The sequence below is a fragment of the Procambarus clarkii genome, chromosome 26 (genome assembly GCF_040958095.1).
Source record: "Procambarus clarkii isolate CNS0578487 chromosome 26, FALCON_Pclarkii_2.0, whole genome shotgun sequence".
Lineage (NCBI taxonomy): Eukaryota > Metazoa > Arthropoda > Malacostraca > Decapoda > Cambaridae > Procambarus > Procambarus clarkii.
In genome coordinates, this window is record NC_091175.1 from 7,559,506 (window position 1) to 7,581,790 (window position 22,285).

The 22,285-nt window shown below is 47.2% G+C and overlaps 1 protein-coding gene across 3 annotated transcripts in view; it reads right to left on the reverse strand.

The window, feature by feature from the left end:
- LOC123756732 (superkiller complex protein 3) overlaps positions 1–19,284 on the reverse strand; it is a 32,971-nt gene extending 13,687 nt beyond the window's left edge. The window contains exons 1-9 of one of the 3 annotated variants that reach the window (XM_045740014.2): positions 19,199–19,284; positions 5,548–5,635; positions 5,190–5,291; positions 4,215–4,348; positions 3,002–3,200; positions 1,752–1,965; positions 1,406–1,555; positions 735–991; positions 121–324 (exon numbers count right to left, since the gene is read on the reverse strand). In XM_045740014.2, the coding sequence (XP_045595970.2) occupies positions 121–324; positions 735–991; positions 1,406–1,555; positions 1,752–1,965; positions 3,002–3,200; positions 4,215–4,348; positions 5,190–5,291; positions 5,548–5,631 (1,344 nt within the window). In that variant the 5' untranslated portion in view covers positions 5,632–5,635; positions 19,199–19,284. Of the gene's footprint in view, positions 1–120; positions 325–734; positions 992–1,405; positions 1,556–1,751; positions 1,966–3,001; positions 3,201–4,214; positions 4,349–5,189; positions 5,292–5,547; positions 5,636–7,154; positions 7,208–7,300; positions 7,421–19,198 lie in introns of those variants that run through there. The other 2 variants (XM_045740015.2, XM_069331827.1) reach the window with 2 other exon arrangements.
- Between the last annotated feature and the right edge of the window lie 3,001 nt (positions 19,285–22,285).

Here is a 22,285-nt window from a genome sequence, read left to right on the forward strand (position 1 = left end):
TGCTCAATTACTCCACCAATCATCCTGTATCGTCAGATATGAGGTCATAAATATGTGATTGTACAAAAATATGCAGTATAATAGAAATAATAGGCAAGTTAAAAATAATTATTTATGTACTTGAACAAGCTCTTCCAAGAGTCTCAATGCCTTCTGCTTCTGCCCTTGAGCTCGAAGAAGACATGCTGAGAGAAGCTTCAATTGAAAATGTTGTCCAAAGACATCCTCAAGCTGTATAAGCTCATCTTCTGCGAAGTCAAATTCTTGCAATTTTATTCTTGATTTGACTAGCAGCAGTCCACAGTCTAAACTTGTGCATGCATACTGTAATGTAAATCTAGTATTAATAAATAAATTTAAAATAAATACAACACTTCCTGAAACACAAATATGTAACTGGATTATAACCATTAAAAATAGGCAAGGTGCATATTTAAACAGTGAATTTAAAGAAGAAATTGAAGAATAAAAATTAAATTTTTATTATTAGTCTTCTTTCTGTGTACTGCTCTATTATTTTCTTTGTGATGTGTGTTCCAGTTTCACGCAAGTGAGAAGTAGTATAATGTAAAAGTTAAAAGTTAAACTGTTCATTTGTTTTCCCAAAAAATGAGAAACAATGCAGTTTGTTACAATGCACTCTCTCTATGTAAGGGTAAATATTAGGATCATAAATAAATTATTAATACTATATATATGCATTATTTCTTTATCACATTTTAATCGTGACTTGCCTTCTCCAGGAGAGCAACTGCCTGTCGTAGGTGATTTTTGTGTCCCATGTACACAAAAGCCTTAGCTTGCATTAGTAGCAACTTTGTCCGATATGCCTCAAACTCTTCGTTATCTGGTATTGTGACATTCGGATCCTCTTCCATTATTTTGAGCGACCTCTTGCAAGTTACTTCAACACCTGACCAATCATTAGTTGCTTCTTGGACATTTAATAGTATTTTCCATCCAAGGAGATTATTTCCAACTCGTTCAGCACCTGATAAGGAAGTCTGATGAGTTATGTCTAGTATTTATAAAGTAACTAATGTATTTGTCGGTGGATAGCACACATCATTTTAGTCCACTGCCATCCAAAGCACAAAATTATTTTTCCCTTACAAAACTACTGTATCTAATATCACTTTTATTAAATATATAATGAAACAATGAAAAATAAAATAAACAAATAAAATAAATCCTTATAAATTATATGCATCTTCTACACCAAAAAATAAAGTACCCAGAATATAGTGAAAAAAACAAAATACAAATATTATTTTCTCACCAATCTTTCAGTTACCTCACTCTATGCCTTATCTACTAACTTCCTGGCATATGACTACTGTATATGCTTAATAACAAAAAATCCACCACTACAAAAACTAATGCCAAGAATAATTTACAAGCTTACCGACTCTTAAATGAGCCTTGGCCTCAATGTGCTGGTTATCTTGTTCATAACAAATCCCTTGTGCTAGGTTGCCCCATGGAGATGCCTTGTTCAGGCTTAGTAGTTTGAGTACGTACTTGCTGATTTCTTCTCTGTTCAGTGGGAACTCTCCTGAAAATTAAAAAGTTATTCAGTTTGTCAAACACTAAATAACATTTATTATATGGAAAAGAGCACTCTATTGCAGTGTGTGTGTGGTAGAATTTAAATATTCTAAAATGTGAAATGTAAATCAGATACGAGTTTAATAATACTTTGCCATGGCAGAAGAAATTTAATTACAGGTACAGTAATTCTAAAAACTTACCCTCTTCGCTTGCAGTTGCTGTCATCTCAACATACATACGGCAGATCCATTCCAGAGGATAATATGTGGGAAATATTTCAGCCATTTTCTGTGCTGCTGTAACAAGCTTTGTTGCTTGTTTTGTGCGATACAAGAGTCGCAGATATGTCTGATAATTCCCTTCATTTTCTCCCAAGACTGACTCATTTAAGATGTTCTCCAATGCTTCTTGTAGCTGAAACAAAACAAAGAAAGGTTTTGAGTGTACAGCGCACCTTCAAATCAGGAACTTTCCAGATATTGGTTTCCTCTAAAAAAAAGCTTCCTCTATAAAGAGTGGTATCAAATGTGAAGAAACAATTATGGAAAAACCAAGATCACCACTAGAGTCCTCGGCCTCACATGCTGCTGTATCAGCAAGAAGCAAGGTATAGTATCAACAGATCCCACTGATCCAGCTGTGTGTGCCAACCTTGCACAGCTCGTCTAACCAGTAAATGTGTAGATATTTACGTTATATCAACCTTTCCATAAACTTCCATCCAAATTAATTGTTCTATAAGAAAGAAAATAAACATTTTTACTTTTAAAAATTTTTGTGCATGGGCACACATGCGTGAATATCCATAGCCACACTTTACGAGTTAAAAGAGAAATTGTCTTTTTCAAGTAATGTCGCTTAGTGCCATAAGTGGCACTGAGACTGCCCATGTGCATATTTTATATTAAATGAACAACTGATGTGTCACCCCAATACATCACTGACCACAGCACTAAAATCACAGCAGAGTACATATATGGAAAAGAAACTTTTAGGGTGACACCCCATCACCTCACGAACACTGCCAACCAACAAGTGTGGCAAACTTCATAGCTAAATCACAGGACACAAGCATTTTCTTGTGTACAAGTACATACTGTATTTGCAATTCTAACATGCTTAGCGACAAGACACTAATTTTTTTTGTTAGTGTTGCCATTTATGATAAGCCGGGATATATGTATATTTAATTAAATATAAGATTTTTGAGAATTAATAGGATACTTATAGGAAAGATGAAACAAGACTATAAAATTTAAAAGAAAAGGCAAAAATGAAGACATGGATATAAGGAGTACCACTTCCCCCACACAGATAAAAAGAGGAGTCCAGGGTGTGTGTGTGTGTGTGTATTTTATATATTATATATTATATTTATTTATTTTAGAGTACTGTATATGAACTTATAAATGCTCTAGATATTTAAGGAATATACAAAGCAATGATGTACCTTTGGTGCATGCTCTTCAGGCAAGTCCTTGACTCCAGAGAGAATGTGTGTGATGCTCCGCCAGGCTTCTTTGACTTTGTTTTTGTCCGTTAATCGGTTGGCAAGTATCCGCAGAGTGACTGCAGCACTAACAGGCTCTTCTTTTTCTAACTGCAGTGTTGCTAATTTTCGAAAAACGTTGTCTACTTTCTCGTCATCACTGTCAAAATAAGTTATACATTTTTGTGAAACAAGATAACAAAAAATTTATAATAAATGTACTACTTAATTCTGTGCATGTCCATACAATATACATCATTCTGAGGCAGACAAGAAGGAAAATTAATAGTTCTTCAGACAAGTTGCAAATTATGGAAATGGAATCCTTTCATGCCTAGGAAATGTGTTGCCAAATGCCAAGAGAGCTGCTTATAACTAATGTTATGTACTGTGACAGTAATATCAACTCAGAGCATAGGCCTATAGTAGGAGACAAAGCCCTGTCTCCCAGGAATCCCCCTAAAAAGAAACGGAAAAACTTCTTATGCGCAGGTCAATTCAAAAGGCGCTGGACTAACTGAGAAGTTCCAGCAGCCTCACAGAAGGGCCACTGGTAGCTGCTTGTCTTTGCAGTCAGTGTGAAGATAATTTTGCTATTGGAAGCATGCTGAAATGGATAGTGGAATACAGACATACAGAAGTAAATAAGGAACAATATATGTGCAAGACAGCCTCAAGGAAGACAAATCTTTAAATTTATCTGAATATTTCAGTTCTGCAGTGTAGCAGACCTATGTTTACGGGGCCAGCTATGAAAATTGAGGGCTTGTTCTCTCCTGTAACTGTTTTGCACATTGGTACTGCAATTTACTGGTGGCATGTGAGAAGATTTTATCATTTTCAAAAAAATCCTTGTTGATTTCCTAGTGGTCATGGATTGTTTGGAGTGATTTTAAGAAATTTTGACATAGCATGCTGTTACCTGCAAAGATGTTATGAAATATTTCTGAGGTCGAGAAATTCTTTCTGTGAAGCTTCCTGTACCTTTTAGAAGGGGACAAAGCCATTTTGGGCACCTGCCCTTCTGGAGCATATGGTCAATCAAAGCCTGGTGCAAACTTCAAGTTCTAAAAAAGGCAAAGCATTGTGGAGCTACCAAGGAGTACTTGCTCAAAAAAGTTACACTGAACAATGATAACTTACATAATTAACAAAATGCTGTAACATTACTCACTTTTTGACAATGTCAGTAAGTCTGGTATATATTGTAATGCTCTCATCTCGATTTGTGATGCCCGGTTGTTTCTCACAGAGCACAGCGAGTCCCTGCCAGGCCACAGGACTTTCAGGGTCTACCTGTGTTGCCATCTGTAAAAAAAAAAAAAAAGGAAATCTAAGCAACTTTTTTTCACATACACTACTTTCCTAGGAGAGCAATCAAGTGGTACAGGATGGAGTGGTACAGGTTGGAAAGAACCTTATTGTCTGTATTCATAGTACAGTTACTTATTCCCTGTAATATATCTTGTTTTGTGATATACCCAATTTCATTAATGTCAATTCATTATTTGTATTGCATTTCTGTACACCTGTATTTTTGTAGTCATAGCAAGGAATGTAATACTGTCATTCCTGTTGTCAGGGACAGGAAGCCTGCACTGAGGCTTATCAAGGGTTCCTCCCCCCCCCCCCCCCCCCCACCCTCTCCTAGGCCAGCTGCTGACCTTCCCCTGGATGCCACCCACAACAGTTGTCTTACTCCCAAGTACCTATTTACTGCCAGGTAAACAGACACATCAGGTGAAAGTACATATGCCTAACCATTTCTATCCTGCCCAGGGATTGAACCCAAGTCCCCTCAATTGTGAGCAAAGGATACAGACCACTGTGCTACAGCAGCCTTTTCTCTAAATATCAAATACTGTATGTATATTTTTACCCTCTTCAAACAATATATTTATTATACAGAGGATGAGTTACAATAACGTGGCTGAAAATTGTTGACCAAACCACACGCTAGAAATTGAAGAGACAACGACGTTTCGGTCTGTCCTGGACCATCGACATGATAATGGTCCAGGACGGACCGAAACGTCGTCGTCGTCTCTTCAATTTCTAGTGTGTGGTTTGGTCAACATATTTATTATACTTTAGACTGATATACAAAAATAATAATATATGAAGACCTTGAAAAAAAACTGAAAATTACCATGAGTGCTTTTTTAGAGTCCTCCAGTTTGCCCAACTCTTGGCATGCACGACCGAACAATAACAGGGCATTGTAATTCTTGCGATCGTGTTTAAGAGCAATCTGAAAATGTAGAAATCCAGTTGTTACATGTAGAACATCTCATGAATACGAATGTAGTACCGTAAGACTGATCAATAAGAGTATGGCATTTCTGAGGCACTTTGTTTTGACACTTGCTTCCTGTAAAGATTTTCTTTCCTAGCACTGATTCCTTTCAACTTTTCTGAAATATAGCCAACTTTTGCCCCAAAGAGCACAATATGTAACATCACACCTGAACCAATTACAGAAGAAAAATCATTGAGGGATGTCGTACCTTACAATATTTACTAACTGCCTCGAAGTCATTTTCCTTCATAGCCTTCTTGGCCTCCTTCAATGCACTCTTGGCCTCTGCCATGGTTCTGCAAATTTCAACAGTGATAAAAATACGTATAAGAAAACAATCAGAAACAATCAACCTTTACTGTTCAAAACTTCACGAGAATGAACCTGTAGCATACTCCGAATGGAAAATAATAAAGACTGACTTTTGCCTTAGCCTAAATTTGTTAAACTCAGACATAGAGGAATTAACACTAACAATATTTAAGCTAACCATTCTAACAAAACTTAGCCAACTTGCCTTTATTAATACTAAACAGTGGTTTAAGTTCATGGAGATTAGACAGGTTAGTGTTTATGGTATACTGTACTGTAGAGGGCATGGCTAAGGTATGGTTCATCTTATGGTTCCCCTCAATTGAGGTCCAGAAGCCTGTTAGGGTTATGGAGATCCTCCCCACCCCTCCCCCCCCCCAGGAAAATTACTGACCATCGGTAGGATGCAACAGTTGCCTTCCCCATAACAGTTGCCTAACTCCAAGGTACCTATCTATCATTAGGTGAACAGAGATATCAGGTAAAAAGAAACGTGCCCAAACCATTTCTGTCACGCCCAAGAATCTAACTCATTGAGAATGAAGCCAACTGTACTACGAGACCCAATCACGTTGCAAAATTCTTCCCACTCAAACTCAGAATTGCATTGGATCTGAGGCCCACACCTGCCCAGGCCCCAGATAGTAAAGGTACTGATGGGTTTGTATAGCTGTGTGTGCAATGTGAGGAGAATAAATCAGTTACAGAAGTACTGTACTGTGGTTGGAAGTGACAAAACCTTTTAAAGAAAATATGTTCATTGTGCAGGATTAATGCAAGATAAAATTAAAGGAAATAATACTGTAATGAAAAGCGGAATGGAGGAAATGCAATCAAAACATGAATGAAATATAAATGAATTATTTACACATTAATATAACATTTGTGTTAATGGGAATTCATATGCCCATTAATTTCTATATTATTCATATCTATAGGAAAAAAATTATGATTTATTCCAAACATAGTCAATTAATAATGACTTCAGTTAGGCTGAAGCCAACTAGCAAGAACTTGGTATGTTGAAATTTACAGAGAACAAGTACAGTATACTGTAGTGTTATTATGGAATTTTTTATACACAACAATATTAATAATATTGGTGAATTTGATATTTGTCTGTAATTATGTTAGCTAACAAATAATTAATCAATTATTGTGTCTGGGGGGCAGGCAGCCAATGTATATAGGCTTACTGTATATCTAGCCCCTCCCAAGGATGCAACCTCAAAACCAGCTGACTAACTCCTGGGTACCTATTTACTGCTAGGTGAACAGAGGCATATAGTGATAGAAAATGCACCCAACCATTTCTGTCCCGTCCTGGGGAGTCGAACCCGTAATTCCCGATTATGAGTCGACAACGAACCCGAATGTACTACTGTACTATTGCCTCAATGTGTACAGGAATTATTCTTACTATCTTATTACTTATATCAGACAATCAGTATACAATGAACATATTACAGCAGCAATAGGGAAGACCATTGAACCTTCACATACGTATTGTAATCACAGACACCAACACACACTGCTTCACCAGCTGTGAAATTCACAAGACATTAAAGCATATCAGCGAGATGCAAACGTTACTGCCCAACCATTCAAAGGGAATGTATGTTAACAACTGGACTACCAATTATAAGTACCAGGAGGACGAGCAGCAGGACCTCCAGTGTTGGAGCCTCACTTGGTCCACACCCACATGGGCCTCTGACCCGACCACGGTTGCCAGATACAAATTGCTAAAAGTAGCGAGCTGATCGTCAAAAAGTAGCGAATTTGTAATAAGAGTAGCCCAATTTTTTGTTGAGTGACTGATACGGGTTTCAAAGTAATATATTTTGATATATAGAGTACACTACACGATGTTAATTGTTTTATTCATATTATTTCTGCACACACACACACACACACGCATACAAAAAAGAAACCCGGATTTCTAGCAAACATATAAACATAGAGCCTTAGCAAACAAACCTGGAGTACTATAATAGATTCAGATTCAGATTCAGATGTTTATTCAGGTAAGGTATATACATACAAGTGATGTTACATTAAAGGATTGATATATAGATAGAGCTAGTACATACAATGCCTAAAGCCACTATTACGCAATGCGTTTCGGGCAAGAAAAACATTAATATCTAGAACTTAATACTAATTGAGCATAAAGAATAAAAGGTGTTGAGAACAAATACAAATAAAGATAAAAAAAAGGGGGAACATGACTGAAAAAGCAGCACAAATACAATAGGTTGACAAACAGTGTTGATTAAAAAAAAAAAAAAAGAAAATAACAGACATGGGTTGACAATAGAGGAGTGAGGTAGATTACAGGGAATTTATTAGGTAGTGTTTAGTTTTTATCTTAAACTGGTTGAGAGAGGTACAGTCTTTAACATGGTTGGGAAGGTCATTCCACATTCTGGGCCCCTTGATTTGCAGAGCATTTCTAGTTTGATTAAGACGTACTCTAGGAATATCAAAACTGTATTTATTTCTGGTGTGGTGCTCATGGGTTCTGTTACAACCTTCTATGAAGCTTTTAAGATCAGGATTGGCATTATAGTTTAGCGTTTTATATATGTATAATACACATGAGAGAATGTGCAGTGACTTAATATCTAACATGTTAAGAGATTTGAGTAGGGGTACCGAGTGATGTCTGGGGCCAGAGTTGGATATTGTTCTAATAGCGGCTTTGTGTTGGGTAATTAGAGGACGTAAGTGATTTTGGGTAGTAGAACCCCAAGCACAAATACCATAGTTGAGATAAGGATAGATAAGGGAGTAATAGAGAGTCACCAGGGCAGGGCGTGGTACATAATATCTGATCTTAGAAAGAATGCCCACAGTTTTTGAAACTTTTTTTGATATATTTAGAATGTGTCCCTGGAAATTCAGCTTGTGGTCAATGAGAATGCCAAGGAATTTGCCATCTAATTTGTTACAAATTTGGGTATTGTTTATTTTGAGATTTATAAGACTAGAGGATTTATTGCCAAACAGAATATAGAAGGTTTTGTCAATGTTAAGGGTGAGTTTGTTGGCAGTTAGCCAAAGATGGACTTTATTTAGCTCAGTATTTACTGTGGCATTTAGAGCAAGAGGGTCAGGACTGGAGTAAATGAAGGTTGTGTCGTCAGCAAATAGAATTGGTTTGAGGTGTTGGGAGGCATTTGGAAGGTCATTAATGTAGATGAGAAAGAGGAGAGGGCCAAGTATGCTGCCCTGAGGAACACCAATGTTGATGGGTAGGGTGGGAGAAATTGTATTATTCACAGAAACATATTGGAGCCTGTCAGTAAGGTAGGACTCGAGGTATTGTAGGGAGTGTCCTCTGACTCCATAATGATGTAATTTAAGAAGAAGGTTATGGTGGTTGACAGTATCAAAAGCTTTACGCAGGTCCACAAATAACCCAACAGGGAACTCCTTTTTATCAAGAGCTGTATGAATCGAGTTAAGCATACTAATAAGTGCATCGTTAGTGCTTTTTTGGGGTCTGAAGCCATATTGGCAAGGGCTAAGTATATTGAGTTTGGCTAGATATGAGTAAAGCTGCTTGTATATAAGTTTTTCAAAAAATTTTGACAAGTTTGGCAGGATTGATATAGGTCTGTAGTTGTTAACATCTGTGGGGTCACCACATTTGTGGACAGGCGTTACTCTCGCTTTTTTTAGAATATCTGGAAAGGTTTGGAGTTCAAGTGACTTGTTGAAGAGCAAAGCAATAGCAGGGGCTAAAGATCTGGAGGCTTTTTGTAAATTAAAGTTGGTATCTCCTCAAGGGCACCAGACTTGGTTTTAAGGGAAAGGATTATCTCATTGACGTCAGTGGAGTTAATAGGCTTTAGGTACAGAGACTGTGGATAGTTACCTGTAAGATAGTCCTTAATGTCAGTACTGGAAGATGGAATATCATTTGCAAGGGATGAACCAATGGAAGAGAAGAACCTATTGAACTCTATAGCAGAATCAGAGGCTGAAAGCTGACCATCGTTATTAGACAGGAGAGTCGGTTTGTTATTTAAAGATTTCTTTGATCCCAATATTTGTGAAATTGTGCTCCAAGTTTGTTTAATGTTGCTCTTTATTTGAGTAAATTTATCTTCGTAGTATTTAGTTTTGGCTCGTCTAATTATCTTAGATAGCAATAATGAGTAATTCTTTGAGAATTCTTTGGAGACAATTCCTAACCTATACTTTTTTTTTTCTTCTCAAGGTCGTGTTTTTTGTTAATGGATTTCAGTATTCCCTTTGTAAGCCAAGGATTGTTAAGCCTTTTGCTTGTGACTTGTTTTGTAAGCCTAGGACAGTGGGTGTTATAAAGGCTAAGAGTTGTTTGTAGAAAAGATTGCACAGAAGAAAAGAAGAAAAGATTGAAAAGAATACACAAACAACCGCTGAAGCACAACCATGCACGAACCGAAGCCTGACCATGCACAACCCACAGCCTAATTTTTAAGCCCTACCAAGACCCCACCCCCAAGCCCTACCAAGACCCCACCCCCAAGCCCTACCAAGACCCCACCCCCAAGCCCTACCAAGACCCCACCCCCAAGCCCTACCAAGACCCCACCCCCAAACCCTACCAAGACCCCACCCCCAAACCCTACCAAGACCCCACCCCCAAGCCCTACCAAGACCCCACCCCCAAGCCCTACCAAGACCCCACCCCCAAGCCCTACCAAGAACCCACCCCCAAGCCCTACCAAGAACCCACCCCAAGCCCTACCAAGAACCCACCCCCAAGCCCTACCAAGACCCCACCCCAAACCCTACCAAGACCCCACCCCCAAGCCTTACCAAGAACCCACCCCCAAGCCCTACCAAGAACCCACCCCCCAAGCCCTACCAAGAACCCACCCCTCAAGCCCTACCAAGAACCCACCCCCAAGCCCTACCAAGAACCCACCCCCAAGCCCTACCAAGAACCCACCCCCAAGCCCTACCAAGAACCCACCCCCAAGCCCTACCAAGAACCCACCCGAAGCCGGACAGACACCCTCCTGGAGCCCGAACAGTCACCCACCCGGAGCCCGACCAGTCAAACACCCGGAGCCCGCCAGTTTAGTAAACCGGAGCCCGCCAGTTGAGTGAACCGGAGCCCGCCAGTTGTGTGAACTGGAACCCGTCAGTTGAGTACCTGGAGCCTGCCCCGAGCCCGACCGAGAACCCACCCAGAGCCCTACCGAGAACCCACCCTGATCCCTACAGAGAACCCACCCCAAGTCCTATCAAGAACCCACTCTGAGCCCTACAGAGAGCCCACCCTGAGCCTGACCAAGAACCTACCCCGAGCCCTACAGAGGTAACCCAAGCCCGAGAGTCCATCCCGAACCCGAAAGAGCCCACCCCGAGCCTGACCGAGAGCCAACCCTAAGCCCTACCAAGAACCCACCCCAAGCCCTACCAAGAACCCACCCCCAAGCCCTACCAAGAATCCATCCCCAAGCCCTACCAAGAACCCACCCGAAGCCGGACAGACACCCACCTGGAGCCCGAACAGTCACCCACCCGGAGCCCGACCAGTCAAACACCCGGAGCCCGCCAGTTTAGTAAACCGGAGCCCGCCAGTTGAGTGAACCGGAGCCCGCCAGTTGTGTGAACTGGAACCCGTCAGTTGAGTACCTGGAGCCTGCCCCGAGCCCGACCAAGAACCCACCCAGAGCCCTAACAAGAACCTACCCTGATCCCTACAGAGAACCCACCCCGAGTCCTATCAAGAACCCACTCTGAGCCCTACAGAGAGCCCACCATGAGCCTGAGTAAGAACCTACCCCGAGCCCTACAGAGGTAACCCAAGCCCGAGAGCCCATCCAGAACCCGAAAGAGCCCACCCCGAGCCTGACCGAGAGCCAACCCTAAGCCCTACCAAGAACCCACCCCCAAGAACTACCAAGAACCCACCCCCAAGCCCTACCAAGAACCCACCCGAAGCCGGACAGACACCCACCTGGAGCCCGAACAGTCACCCACCCGGAGCCCGACCAGTCAAACACCCGGAGCCCGCCAGTTTAGTAAACCGGAGCCCGCCAGTTGAGTGAACCGGAGCCCGCCAGTTGAGTGAACTGGAACCCGTCAGTTGAGTACCTGGAGCCTGCCCCGAGCCCTACCGAGAACCCACCCTGAGCCCGACCAAGAACCTACCCCGACCCCTACAGAGGTTCCCCAAGCCCGAGAGCCTATCCCGATCCCGAAAGAGCCCACCCCGAGCCTGACCGGGAGCCAACCCCAAACCCTACCAAGAACCCACCCCCAAACCCTACCAAGAACCCACCCCCAAGCCCTACCAAGAACCCAGCCCTAATACCCACCAAGAACCCACCCCAAGCCCTACCAAGAACCCACCCGAAGCTGGACAGACACCCACCTGGAGCCCGAACAGTCACCCACCCGGAGCCCGACCAGTCAAACACCCGGAGCCCGCCAGTTTAGTAAACCGGAGCCCGCCAGTTGAGTGAACCGGAGCCCGCCAGTTGAGTGAACTGGAACCCGTCAGTTGAGTACCTGGAGCCCGCCCCGAGCCCTACCGAGAACCCACCCTGAGCCCGACCAAGAACCTACCCCGAGCCCTACAGAGGTTCCCCAAGCCCGAGAGCCTATCCCGATCCCGAAAGACCCCACCCCGACGCCTACCGAGAACCCACCCCCCAAGCCCTACCGAAAACCCACCCCCCCCAAGCCCTACCGAGAACCCACCCCCCAAGCCCTACCGAGAACCCACCCCCCAAGCCCTACCGAGAACCCCCCCCCCAAGCCCTACCGAGAACCCCCCCCCAAGCCCTACCGAGAACCCACTCCCCCAAGCCCTACCGAGAACCCACCCCCCCAAGCCCTACCGAGAACCCACCCCCCCAAGCCCTACCGAGAACCCACCCCCCCAAACCCTACCGAGAACCCACCCCCCAAGCCCTACCGAGAACCCAGCCCAAAGCCCTACCGAGAACCCAGCCCAAAGCCCTACCGAGAACCCAGCCCCAATACCTACCAAGAACCCACCCCAAGCCCTACCAAGAACCCACCCGAAGCCGGACAGACACCCACCTGGAGCCCGAACAGTCACCCACCCGGAGCCCGACCAGTCAAACACCCGGAGCCCGCCAGTTTAGTAAACCGGAGCCCGCCAGTTGAGTGAACCGGAGCCCGCCAGTTGAGTGAACTGGAACCCGTCAGTTGAGTACCTGGAGCCCACCCCGAGCCCTACCGAGAACCCACCCTGAGCCCGACCAAGAACCTACCCCGAGCCCTACAGAGGTTCCCCAAGCCCGAGCCTATCCCGATCCCGAAAGAGCCCACCCCGAGCCCTACCGAGAACCCACCCCCCAAGCCCTACCGAGAACCCACCCCCCCAAGCCCTACCGAGAACCCAGCCCAAAGCCCTACCGAGAACCCAGCCCAAAGCCCTACCGAGAACCCAGCCTCAATACCTACCAAGAACCCACCCCAAACCCTACCAAGGACCCACCCGAAGCCGGACAGACACCCACCTGGAGCCCGAACAGTCACCCACCCGGAGCCCGACCAGTCAAACACCCGGAGCCCGCCAGTTTAGTAAACCGGAGCCCGCCAGTTGAGTGAACCGGAGCCCGCCAGTTGAGTGAACTGGAACCCGTCAGTTGAGTACCTGGTGCCCGCCCCGAGCCCTACCGAGAACCCACCCTGAGCCCGACCAAGAACCTACCCCGAGCCCTACAGAGGTTCCCCAAGCCCGAGAGCCTATCCCAATCCCGAAAGAGCCCACCCCGAGCCTGACCGGGAGCCAACCCCAAACCCTACCCAGAACCCACCCCCAAGCCCTACCAAGAACCCACCCCCAAGCCCTACCAAGAACCCACCCCCAAGCCCTACCAAGAACCCACCCCCAAGCCCTACCAAGAACCCAGCCCTAATACCTACCAAGAACCCACCCCAACCCCTACCAAGAACCCACCCGAAGCTGGACAGACACCCACCTGGAGCCCGAACAGTCACCCACCCGGAGCCCGACCAGTCAAACACCCGGAGCCCGCCAGTTTAGTAAACCGGAGCCCGCCAGTTGAGTGAACCGGAGCCCGCCAGTTGAGTGAACTGGAACCCGTCAGTTGAGTACCTGGAGCCCGCCCCGAGCCCTACCGAGAACCCACCCTGAGCCCGACGAAGAACCTACCCCGAGCCCTACAGAGGTTCCCCAAGCCCGAGAGCCTATCCCGATCCCGAAAGAGCCCACCCCGAGCCCTACCGAGAACCCACCCCCCAAGCCCTACCGAGAACCCACCCCCCAAGCCCTACCGAGAACCCACCCCCCAAGCCCTACCAAAACCCACCCCCAAGCCCTACCAAAATCCACCCCCAAGCCCTACCAAAACCCACCCCCAAGCCCTACCAAGAACCCAGCCCTAATACCTACCAAGAACCCACCCCAAGCCCTACCAAGAACCCACCCGAAGCTGGACAGACACCCACCTGGAGCCCGAACAGTCACCCACCCGGAGCCCGACCAGTCAAACACCCGGAGCCCGCCAGTTTAGTAAACCGGAGCCCGCCAGTTGAGTGAACCGGAGCCCGCCAGTTGAGTGAACTGGAACCCGTCAGTTGAGTACCTGGAGCCCGCCCCGAGCCCTACCGAGAACCCACCCTGAGCCCGACCAAGAACCTACCCCGAGCCCTACAGAGGTTCCCCAAGCCCGAGAGCCTATCCCGATCCCGAAAGAGCCCACCCCGAGCCCTACCGAGAACCCACCCCCAAGCCCTACCGAGAACCAACCCCCCAAGCCCTACTGAGAACCCACCCCCCAAGCCCTACCAAAACCCACCCCCAAGCCCTACCAAAACCCACCCCCAAGCCCTACCAAAACCCACCCCCAAGCCCTACCAAGAACCCAGCCCTAATACCTACCAAGAACCCACCCCAAGCCCTATCAAGAACCCACCCGAAGCTGGACAGACACCCACCTGGAGCCCGAACAGTCACCCACCCGGAGCCCGACCAGTCAAACACCCGGAGCCCGCCAGTTTAGTAAACCGGAGCCCGCCAGTTGAGTGAACCGGAGCCCGCCAGTTGAGTGAACTGGAACCCGTCAGTTGAGTACCTGGAGCCCGCCCCGAGCCCTACCGAGAACCCACTCCCCCAAGCCCTACCGAGAACCCACCCCCCCAAGCCCTACCGAGAACCCACTCCCAAGCCCTACCGAGAACCAACCCCCCCAAGCCCTACCGAGAACCCACCCCCCCAAACCCTACCGAGAACCCACCCCCCAAGCCCTACCAAGAACCCAGCCCAAAGCCCTACCGAGAACCCAGCCCCAATACCTACCAAGAACCCACCCCAAGCCCTACCAAGGACCCACCCGAAGCCGCACAGACACCCACCTGGAGTCGAACAGTCACCCACCCGGAGCCCGACCAGTCAAACACCCGGAGCCCGCCAGTTTAGTAAACCGGAGCCCGCCAGTTGAGTGAACCGGAGCCCGCCAGTTGAGTGAACTGGAACCCGTCAGTTGAGTACCTGGAGCCCGCCCCGAGCCCTACCGAGAACCCACCCTGAGCCCGACCAAGAACCTACCCCGAGCCCTACAGAGGTTCCCCAAGCCCGAGAGCCTATCCCGATCCCGAAAGAGCCCACCCCGAGCCCTACCGAGAACCCACCCCCCAAGCCCTACCGAGAACCCACCCCCCAAGCCCTACCGAGAACCCACCCCCCAAGCCCTACCGAGAACCCAGCCCCAAGCCCTACCGAGAACCCAGCCCCAAGCCCTACCGAGAACTCAGCCCCAAGCCCTACCGAGAACCCACCCCCAAGCCCTACCGAGAACCCACCCGAAGCCGGACAGACACCCACCTGGAGCCCGAACAGTCACCCACCCGGAGCCCGACCAGTCAAACACCCGGAGCCCGCCAGTTTAGTAAACCGGAGCCCGCCAGTTGAGTGAACCGGAGCCCGCCAGTTGTGTGAACTGGAACCCGTCAGTTGAGTACCTGGAGCCCGCCCCGAGCCAGACCGAGAACCCACCCAGAGCCCTACCGAGAACCCACCCTGATCCCTACAGAGAACCCACCCTTAGTCCTACCATGAAAACACCCTGAGCCCTACAGAGAACCCACCCTGGGCCCGACCAAGAACCTACCCCGAGCCCTACAGAGGTACCCCAAGCCCGAGAGCCCATCCCGAACCCGAAAGAGCCCACCCTGAGCCTGACCGGGAGCCAACCCTAAGTCCTACCAAGAACCCACCTCGAAGCCCTACCAAGAGCATACCCGAAGCCGGACAGACACCCACCTGGAGCCCGAACAGTCACCCACCCGGAGCCCGACCAGTCAAACACCCAGAGCCCGCCAGTTTTATAAACCGGAGCCCGCCAGTTGAGTGAACCGGAGCCCGCCAGTTGAGTGAACTGGAACCCGTCAGTTGAGTACCTGGAGCCCGCCCCGAGCCCTACCGAGAACCCACCCCGAGCCCTACCAAGAACCCACCCCGAGCCCTACAGAGAACCCAACCCCCCCGAGCCCTACCAAGAACCCACACCCCCCCCGAGCCCTACCAAGAACCCACACCCCCCCCGAGCCCTACCAAGAACCCACACCCCCCGAGCCCTACCAAGAACCCTCACTCCCCCGAGCCCTACCAAGAACCCACACCCCCCGAGCCCTACAGAGAACCCAACCCCCCCGAGCCCTACCAAGAACCCACACCCCCCCGAGCCCTACCAAGAACCCACACCCCCCCGAGCCCTACCAAGAACCCACACCCCCCCGAGCCCTACCAAGAACCCACACCCCCCCGAGCCCTACCAAGAACCCACACCCCCCCGAGCCCTACCAAGAACCCACACCCCCCCGAGCCCTACGAAGAACCCACACCCCCCCCGAGCCCTACCAAGAACCCACACCCCCCCAAGCCCTACCAAGAACCCACACCCCCCCAAGCCCTACCAAGAACCCACACCCCCCCAAGCCCTACCAAGAACCCACACCCCCCCAAGCCCTACCAAGAACCCACACCCCCCCAAGCCCTACCAAGAACCCACACCCCCCCCAAGCCCTACCAAGAACCCACACCCCCCCCAAGCCCTACCAAGAACCCACACCCCCCCCCAAGTCCTACCAAGAACCCACACCCCCCCAAGTCCTACCAAGAACCCACACCCCCCCAAGCCCTACCAAGAACCCACACCCCCCCCAAGCCCTACCAAGTACCCACACCCCCCCAAGCCCTACCAAGAACCCACACCCCCCAAGCCCTACCAAGAACCCACCCGAAGCCGGACAGACACCCACCTGGAGCCCGAACAGTCACCCACCCAGAGCCCGCCAGTTGAGTACCTAAAGCCTGCCCGGAGCCCCGACCGACAACCCACCCCGGAGCCCCGACCGACAACCCACCCCGGAGCCCCGACCGACAACCCACCCCGGAGCCCCGACCGACAACCCACCCCGGAGCCCCGACCGACAACCCACCCCGGAGCCCCGACCGACAACCCACCCCGGAGCCCCGACCGACAACCCACCCCGGAGCCCCGACCGACAACCCACCCCGGAGCCCCGACCGACAACCCACCCCGGAGCCCCGACCGACAACCCACCCCGGAGCCCCGACCGACAACCCACCCCGGAGCCCCGACCGACAACCCACCCCGGAGCCCCGACCGACAACCCACCCCGGAGCCCCGACCGACAACCCACCCCGGAGCCCCGACCGACAACCCACCCCGGAGCCCCGACCGACAACCCACCCCGGAGCCCCGACCGACAACCCACCCCGGAGCCCCGACCGACAACCCACCCCGGAGCCCCGACCGACAACCCACCCCGGAGCCCCGACCGACAACCCACCCCGGAGCCCCGACAGAGAACCCACCTTGGAGCCCCGACAGAGAACCCACTTGGGGCCCGACAGAGAACCCACTTGGGGCCCGACAGAGAACCCACTTGGGGCCCGACAGAGAACCCACTTGGGGCCCGACAGAGAACCCACTTGGGGCCCGACAGAGAACCCACTTGGAGCCCGACAGAGAACCCACTTGGAGCCCGACAGAGAACCCACTTAGGAGCCCGACAGAGAACCCACTTAGGGCCCGACAGAGAACCCACTTGGGGCCCGACAGAGAACCCACTTGGGGCCCGACAGAGAACCCACTTGGGGCCCGACAGAGAACCCACTTGGGGCCCTACAGAGAACCCACTTGGGACCCGACAGAGAACCCACTTGGGGCCCGACAGAGAACCCACTTGGGGCCCGACAGAGAACCCACTTGGAGGCCGACAGAGAACCCACCCCGCGCCCAACCTTTCATGGAGAAAATTGAACACCAGGCGACAAAAATAATTGCAGAATGAGGTCTAGTTTCATACCATGAACGGTTGAGGGTCACAGGGCTAACAACACTGCAAACTAGGCATGCCAGGATGGATCTCACCGAAACTATTAAAATATCGACTTGAATCGACTTGAGAATGGTCCAGGACGGACCGAAACTCGTCGTCCCTTCAACTTCTAGTGTGTGGTCTGGTCAACATACTTCAGCCACGTTATTGTGACTCATCGCCTGCCTATTAAAATATTGAACAGTTTCGAAGATATGGATCCAGAGAACAACTTCAAAAGGTCAGATGGAACACAAACAAGGAACATCGGTTTCAAGTCCAACAAGCCGCAGTGTAGGACTGAAAACATAAGCTATATTTTCACCCACAGGGTTATAAACCCATGGAACCGCCTATCTGCTAAAGCAGTAAATAACATAACACTTGAATTGTAAAATCCAATTTGAAAAAAAATCGGAACAAATGGGGGACCTGATCTGCTACCAGAAATTTTAGCCAAATATCCCCAGTCTGCTAACTGTAGGTATAGTAACCGAGTGATTGTAACCTATCCACCGCTGCCCACTGGATGGGGGGCGGTGTGCAGGACAAACAAATTGTGACACTAGCTCTCCACATATGTCAGGTGCTTAATTTAGAACCTGTACTTGAGGTCGATCTCGAACCCATTGTTGATGTGACGACTTGTATTGAATTTTGTAACTAGATCAAGATTGTAACTTGCTTAGCTAAATGAATTGTGGGGTTCAGTCCCTGAGCCCATTATGTGCCTCTGTAACCCTTTCCACTACCGCCCAGCAGAGGTACAACAGGTACTCAGAACTATCAACATCAGAGGCCCAAGACTGTTCAACACGCTTCCACTACACATAAGGGGCATAACTGGCCGACCCCTCACAGTGTTCAAGAGAGAACTGGATAAGCACCTCCAAAGGATACCTGATCAACCAGGCTGTGACGCATACGTCAGGCTGCGAGCAGCCGCGTCCAACAGCCTGGTTGATCAGTCCAGCAACCAGGAGGCCTGGTCGACGACCGGGCCGCGGGGACACTAAGCCCCAGATGCACCTCAAGGTAGCCCACAAGATGGGTATGGGGTGCATAATAAACGAACTAAACTAACATTGATAGGCATTGTTCGAAGCAAACTGCATACGCGAAACCCCATTATATTATATAATTCTATATACTTTGTATATATAAGATATAAATATGTCAAAAAGAATTATCACTCTTACCTGGAGCAATGTTACATATGTCGGAAATCAGCGGTACATGTTGTCGCGTTGGCGGCAGCGACGGTACTGGCAGAGCTTTCAACGACCAACCGCCGTTTGAACGCCATTTTGAAATTCCAGGCGTACTACCCGAAAAGTGCGTAAACTAGTATTTGCGTGCATTATAGGCCATTCCAAGAAACCTTATTGCTATGAATATCTTGTTATCTAACAAACGAATTATTTATGTTAATATTTTTAGCACATATGTTAAATTAGGCCATTTTTCATTTTTAGCCCCCTGAATGGGGGACGGTGTGCAGGACAAACATATAAATTGTGACATTAGCTCTCCACATATGTCAGTTGCTTAATTTAGAACCTGTACTTGAGGTCGATCTCGAACCCATTGTTGATGTGACGACTTATATTGAATTTTGTAACTAGCTCATCAAGATTGTAACTTGCTTAGCTAAATGAATTGTGGGGTTTAGTTCCTGAGCCCATTATGTGCCTCTGTAACCCTTTCCACTACCGCCCACGGGATGGGTATGGGGTGCATAATAAATGAACCAAACTAAACTAAACTAACTGAACTTGAAATCGTTGTTCCTTATTTGTGATTGATTGATGAAGATTAAGCTACCCAAGAGGTGGCACAGGCATGAATAGCCTGTAAGTGGAAGATTTTTTTGGAGTGAATGTGATCTTTGGCCGTAAAAGGATATACTGCGTTCTGTGCTCGCATTTAAATTGTCAGTCTATGGTTGCTATCGCGGGGTGCTTGTTTGTGTTGCATCTGACCATAAATAATCATCATTGAGTTGCTTAACATTAATAGCCCAAATTAGCCCAACTTGCTTTTAAATTAGTCAAAAAAGCAGCAAGTAGCGAAATTAAAAATTTGGGAGCGCGGGGCTCTCAAAAGTAGCCCAATTCGCTACTTGTAGCCCAATCTGACAACCCACCCGACTGTCACATAGGTCAACAGGAAATGTAGATGTTTATAAATAAATAAATAAATAAATAATAAATAATAAATAAATAAATAAATGTTTATTCAGGTAAGGTACATACATATATGAGATTTTTACAAAAATTGCTAGGTTTATAGATAGAGCTGGTACATACAATGCCTAAAGCCACTATTACGCAAAGCGTTTCGGGCAGGGAACTTATTCATATCTCTCAGAATGTTTAGTAATATGTTTATTGTTTGTGATGTGTGTCTATGTATGTATTAACACGATGTACTGAAGGAGATGAGAGAGCTTAGTAGGTATTAAAGCACATCGGTAGCTCTGATTGATTGCATTGAAAGCTTGATTGGTAATTTAACAAAGATTAATAGGCACAATACAACATACTGATAGCACATATAAGAAGACAGCAATGATCATAATAGTAAAGTTGTTTGGATTTGGTACATAAAGATTGGGAGATTGGGTAGCACTAGATACAGTGCAATTTTAATGCACAAGGAAGGAAACTATGAAGATGAAATTAGGTACTTTTTAGTTTTTGCTTTTGAATGAGGCAAAAGTTGGACAGCTTTTCAGTTCATTAGGGAGTGAGTTCCATAGACTGGGTCCCTTTATTTGCATAGAGTGTTTACACAGATTAAGTTTGACTCTGGGGATATCAGAGATATTTATTTCTGGTGTGGTGATAATGGGTCCTTTTACATCTGTCCAGGGAGAGTTTCACAGCAGGGTTTACATTTAAGAACAGGGTTTTATAAATGTAATTTACAAAAATTATTTTTTGTAATTTACAAAAATATTGTTACATACAATATACAAGGGTTTCTTATCCTACTTGTTCTGTGCCAATGTGCACCATGCCCATCGGGGGCCTCTTGCGCCCACTTACCAACATCTAGCCTAAACTGCATCACCTCTACACAATCATCTCTGTAATTTAACTACCGACGCCTTATAAAGATTCATACCACCCCCCCCCCATATATGCCATGACAGGATTGTTCAAGCTAATGTTACCATTATCTACTTGAAGGTGAATTTACTTTGATCTACTTCCAAATAAAATGTAGTAGGTTTTTTCTATGTTTTGCGTGATATAAGCTATTCTGCGTTTCTGCGTTTCTGCATATTCTGCGTTTCTGCCCGAAACGCTTTGCGTAATAGTGGCTTTAGGCATTGTATGTACTAGCTCTATCTATAAAGCCAACAAACTTTGTAAAATATCTTTATGTATGTACCTTTGCCTAAATAAAAATTATTATTATATTATTATTCACCCCCCCCCCCCCCTCATTTCTAAATCTCACTTGATCCATCTTTTGTTTTTTCTGTTAAAAATTAGGCTTTCATTTTCTGTAATTGTCTATTTAATTTTGATTTTTAATGTGATTGACTACTTGATGCTATCTAGTGCACAAGCCTGGCTAGTATTACAAAAACCCAGCATGTCTGATGACCCAAACAGGAATCTTAGGAAAGTGGGCACCTTCCTAAGTGCCCACTTCTGTACATCCCTTCCTGTCCCCAGCAGACAGGAAAGGGGTACAGAAGCCACCTTCAACCTTCATTACACACAGAAATCACACTAACGTGATGCATCAAATGAACAAATCCACAAGGGCCGTGACGAGGATTCGAACCTGTGTCCGGGAGCATCCCAGACACTGCCTTAATCGACTGAGCTATGACAGGGTTAAAAAGAGTTGAAACTGAAGTTCTACTGAACTTACTGGATCTTCGGAGAGGCTGCGGGATCCAGTAAGTTGAGTAGAATTTCGGTTTCAACTCTTTTTAATCCTGTCGTAGCTCAGTCGATTAACACAGTGTCTGGGATGCTCCCGGATGCAGGTTAGAATCCTTGTCACGGCCCTTGTGGATTTGTTCAACCTTCATCTCTCATATAGTAGGAAGTGCCAATGCAGCTGGGGGGGGGGGGAGGTGGGAGGGGGAAGCAATGTACTGTAAAATAATAATAATAATAATGCATGCGTGTTATTCTGAATACCATATATTTAATTTATTTTCCTTTATTCCTCTTCTATTCTCACTAAACTAATACTGTACCACCTTCATCTCTTTGAAACTCTGAAATAAGATTGTGATAATGAAGTATAAATTTCCATTC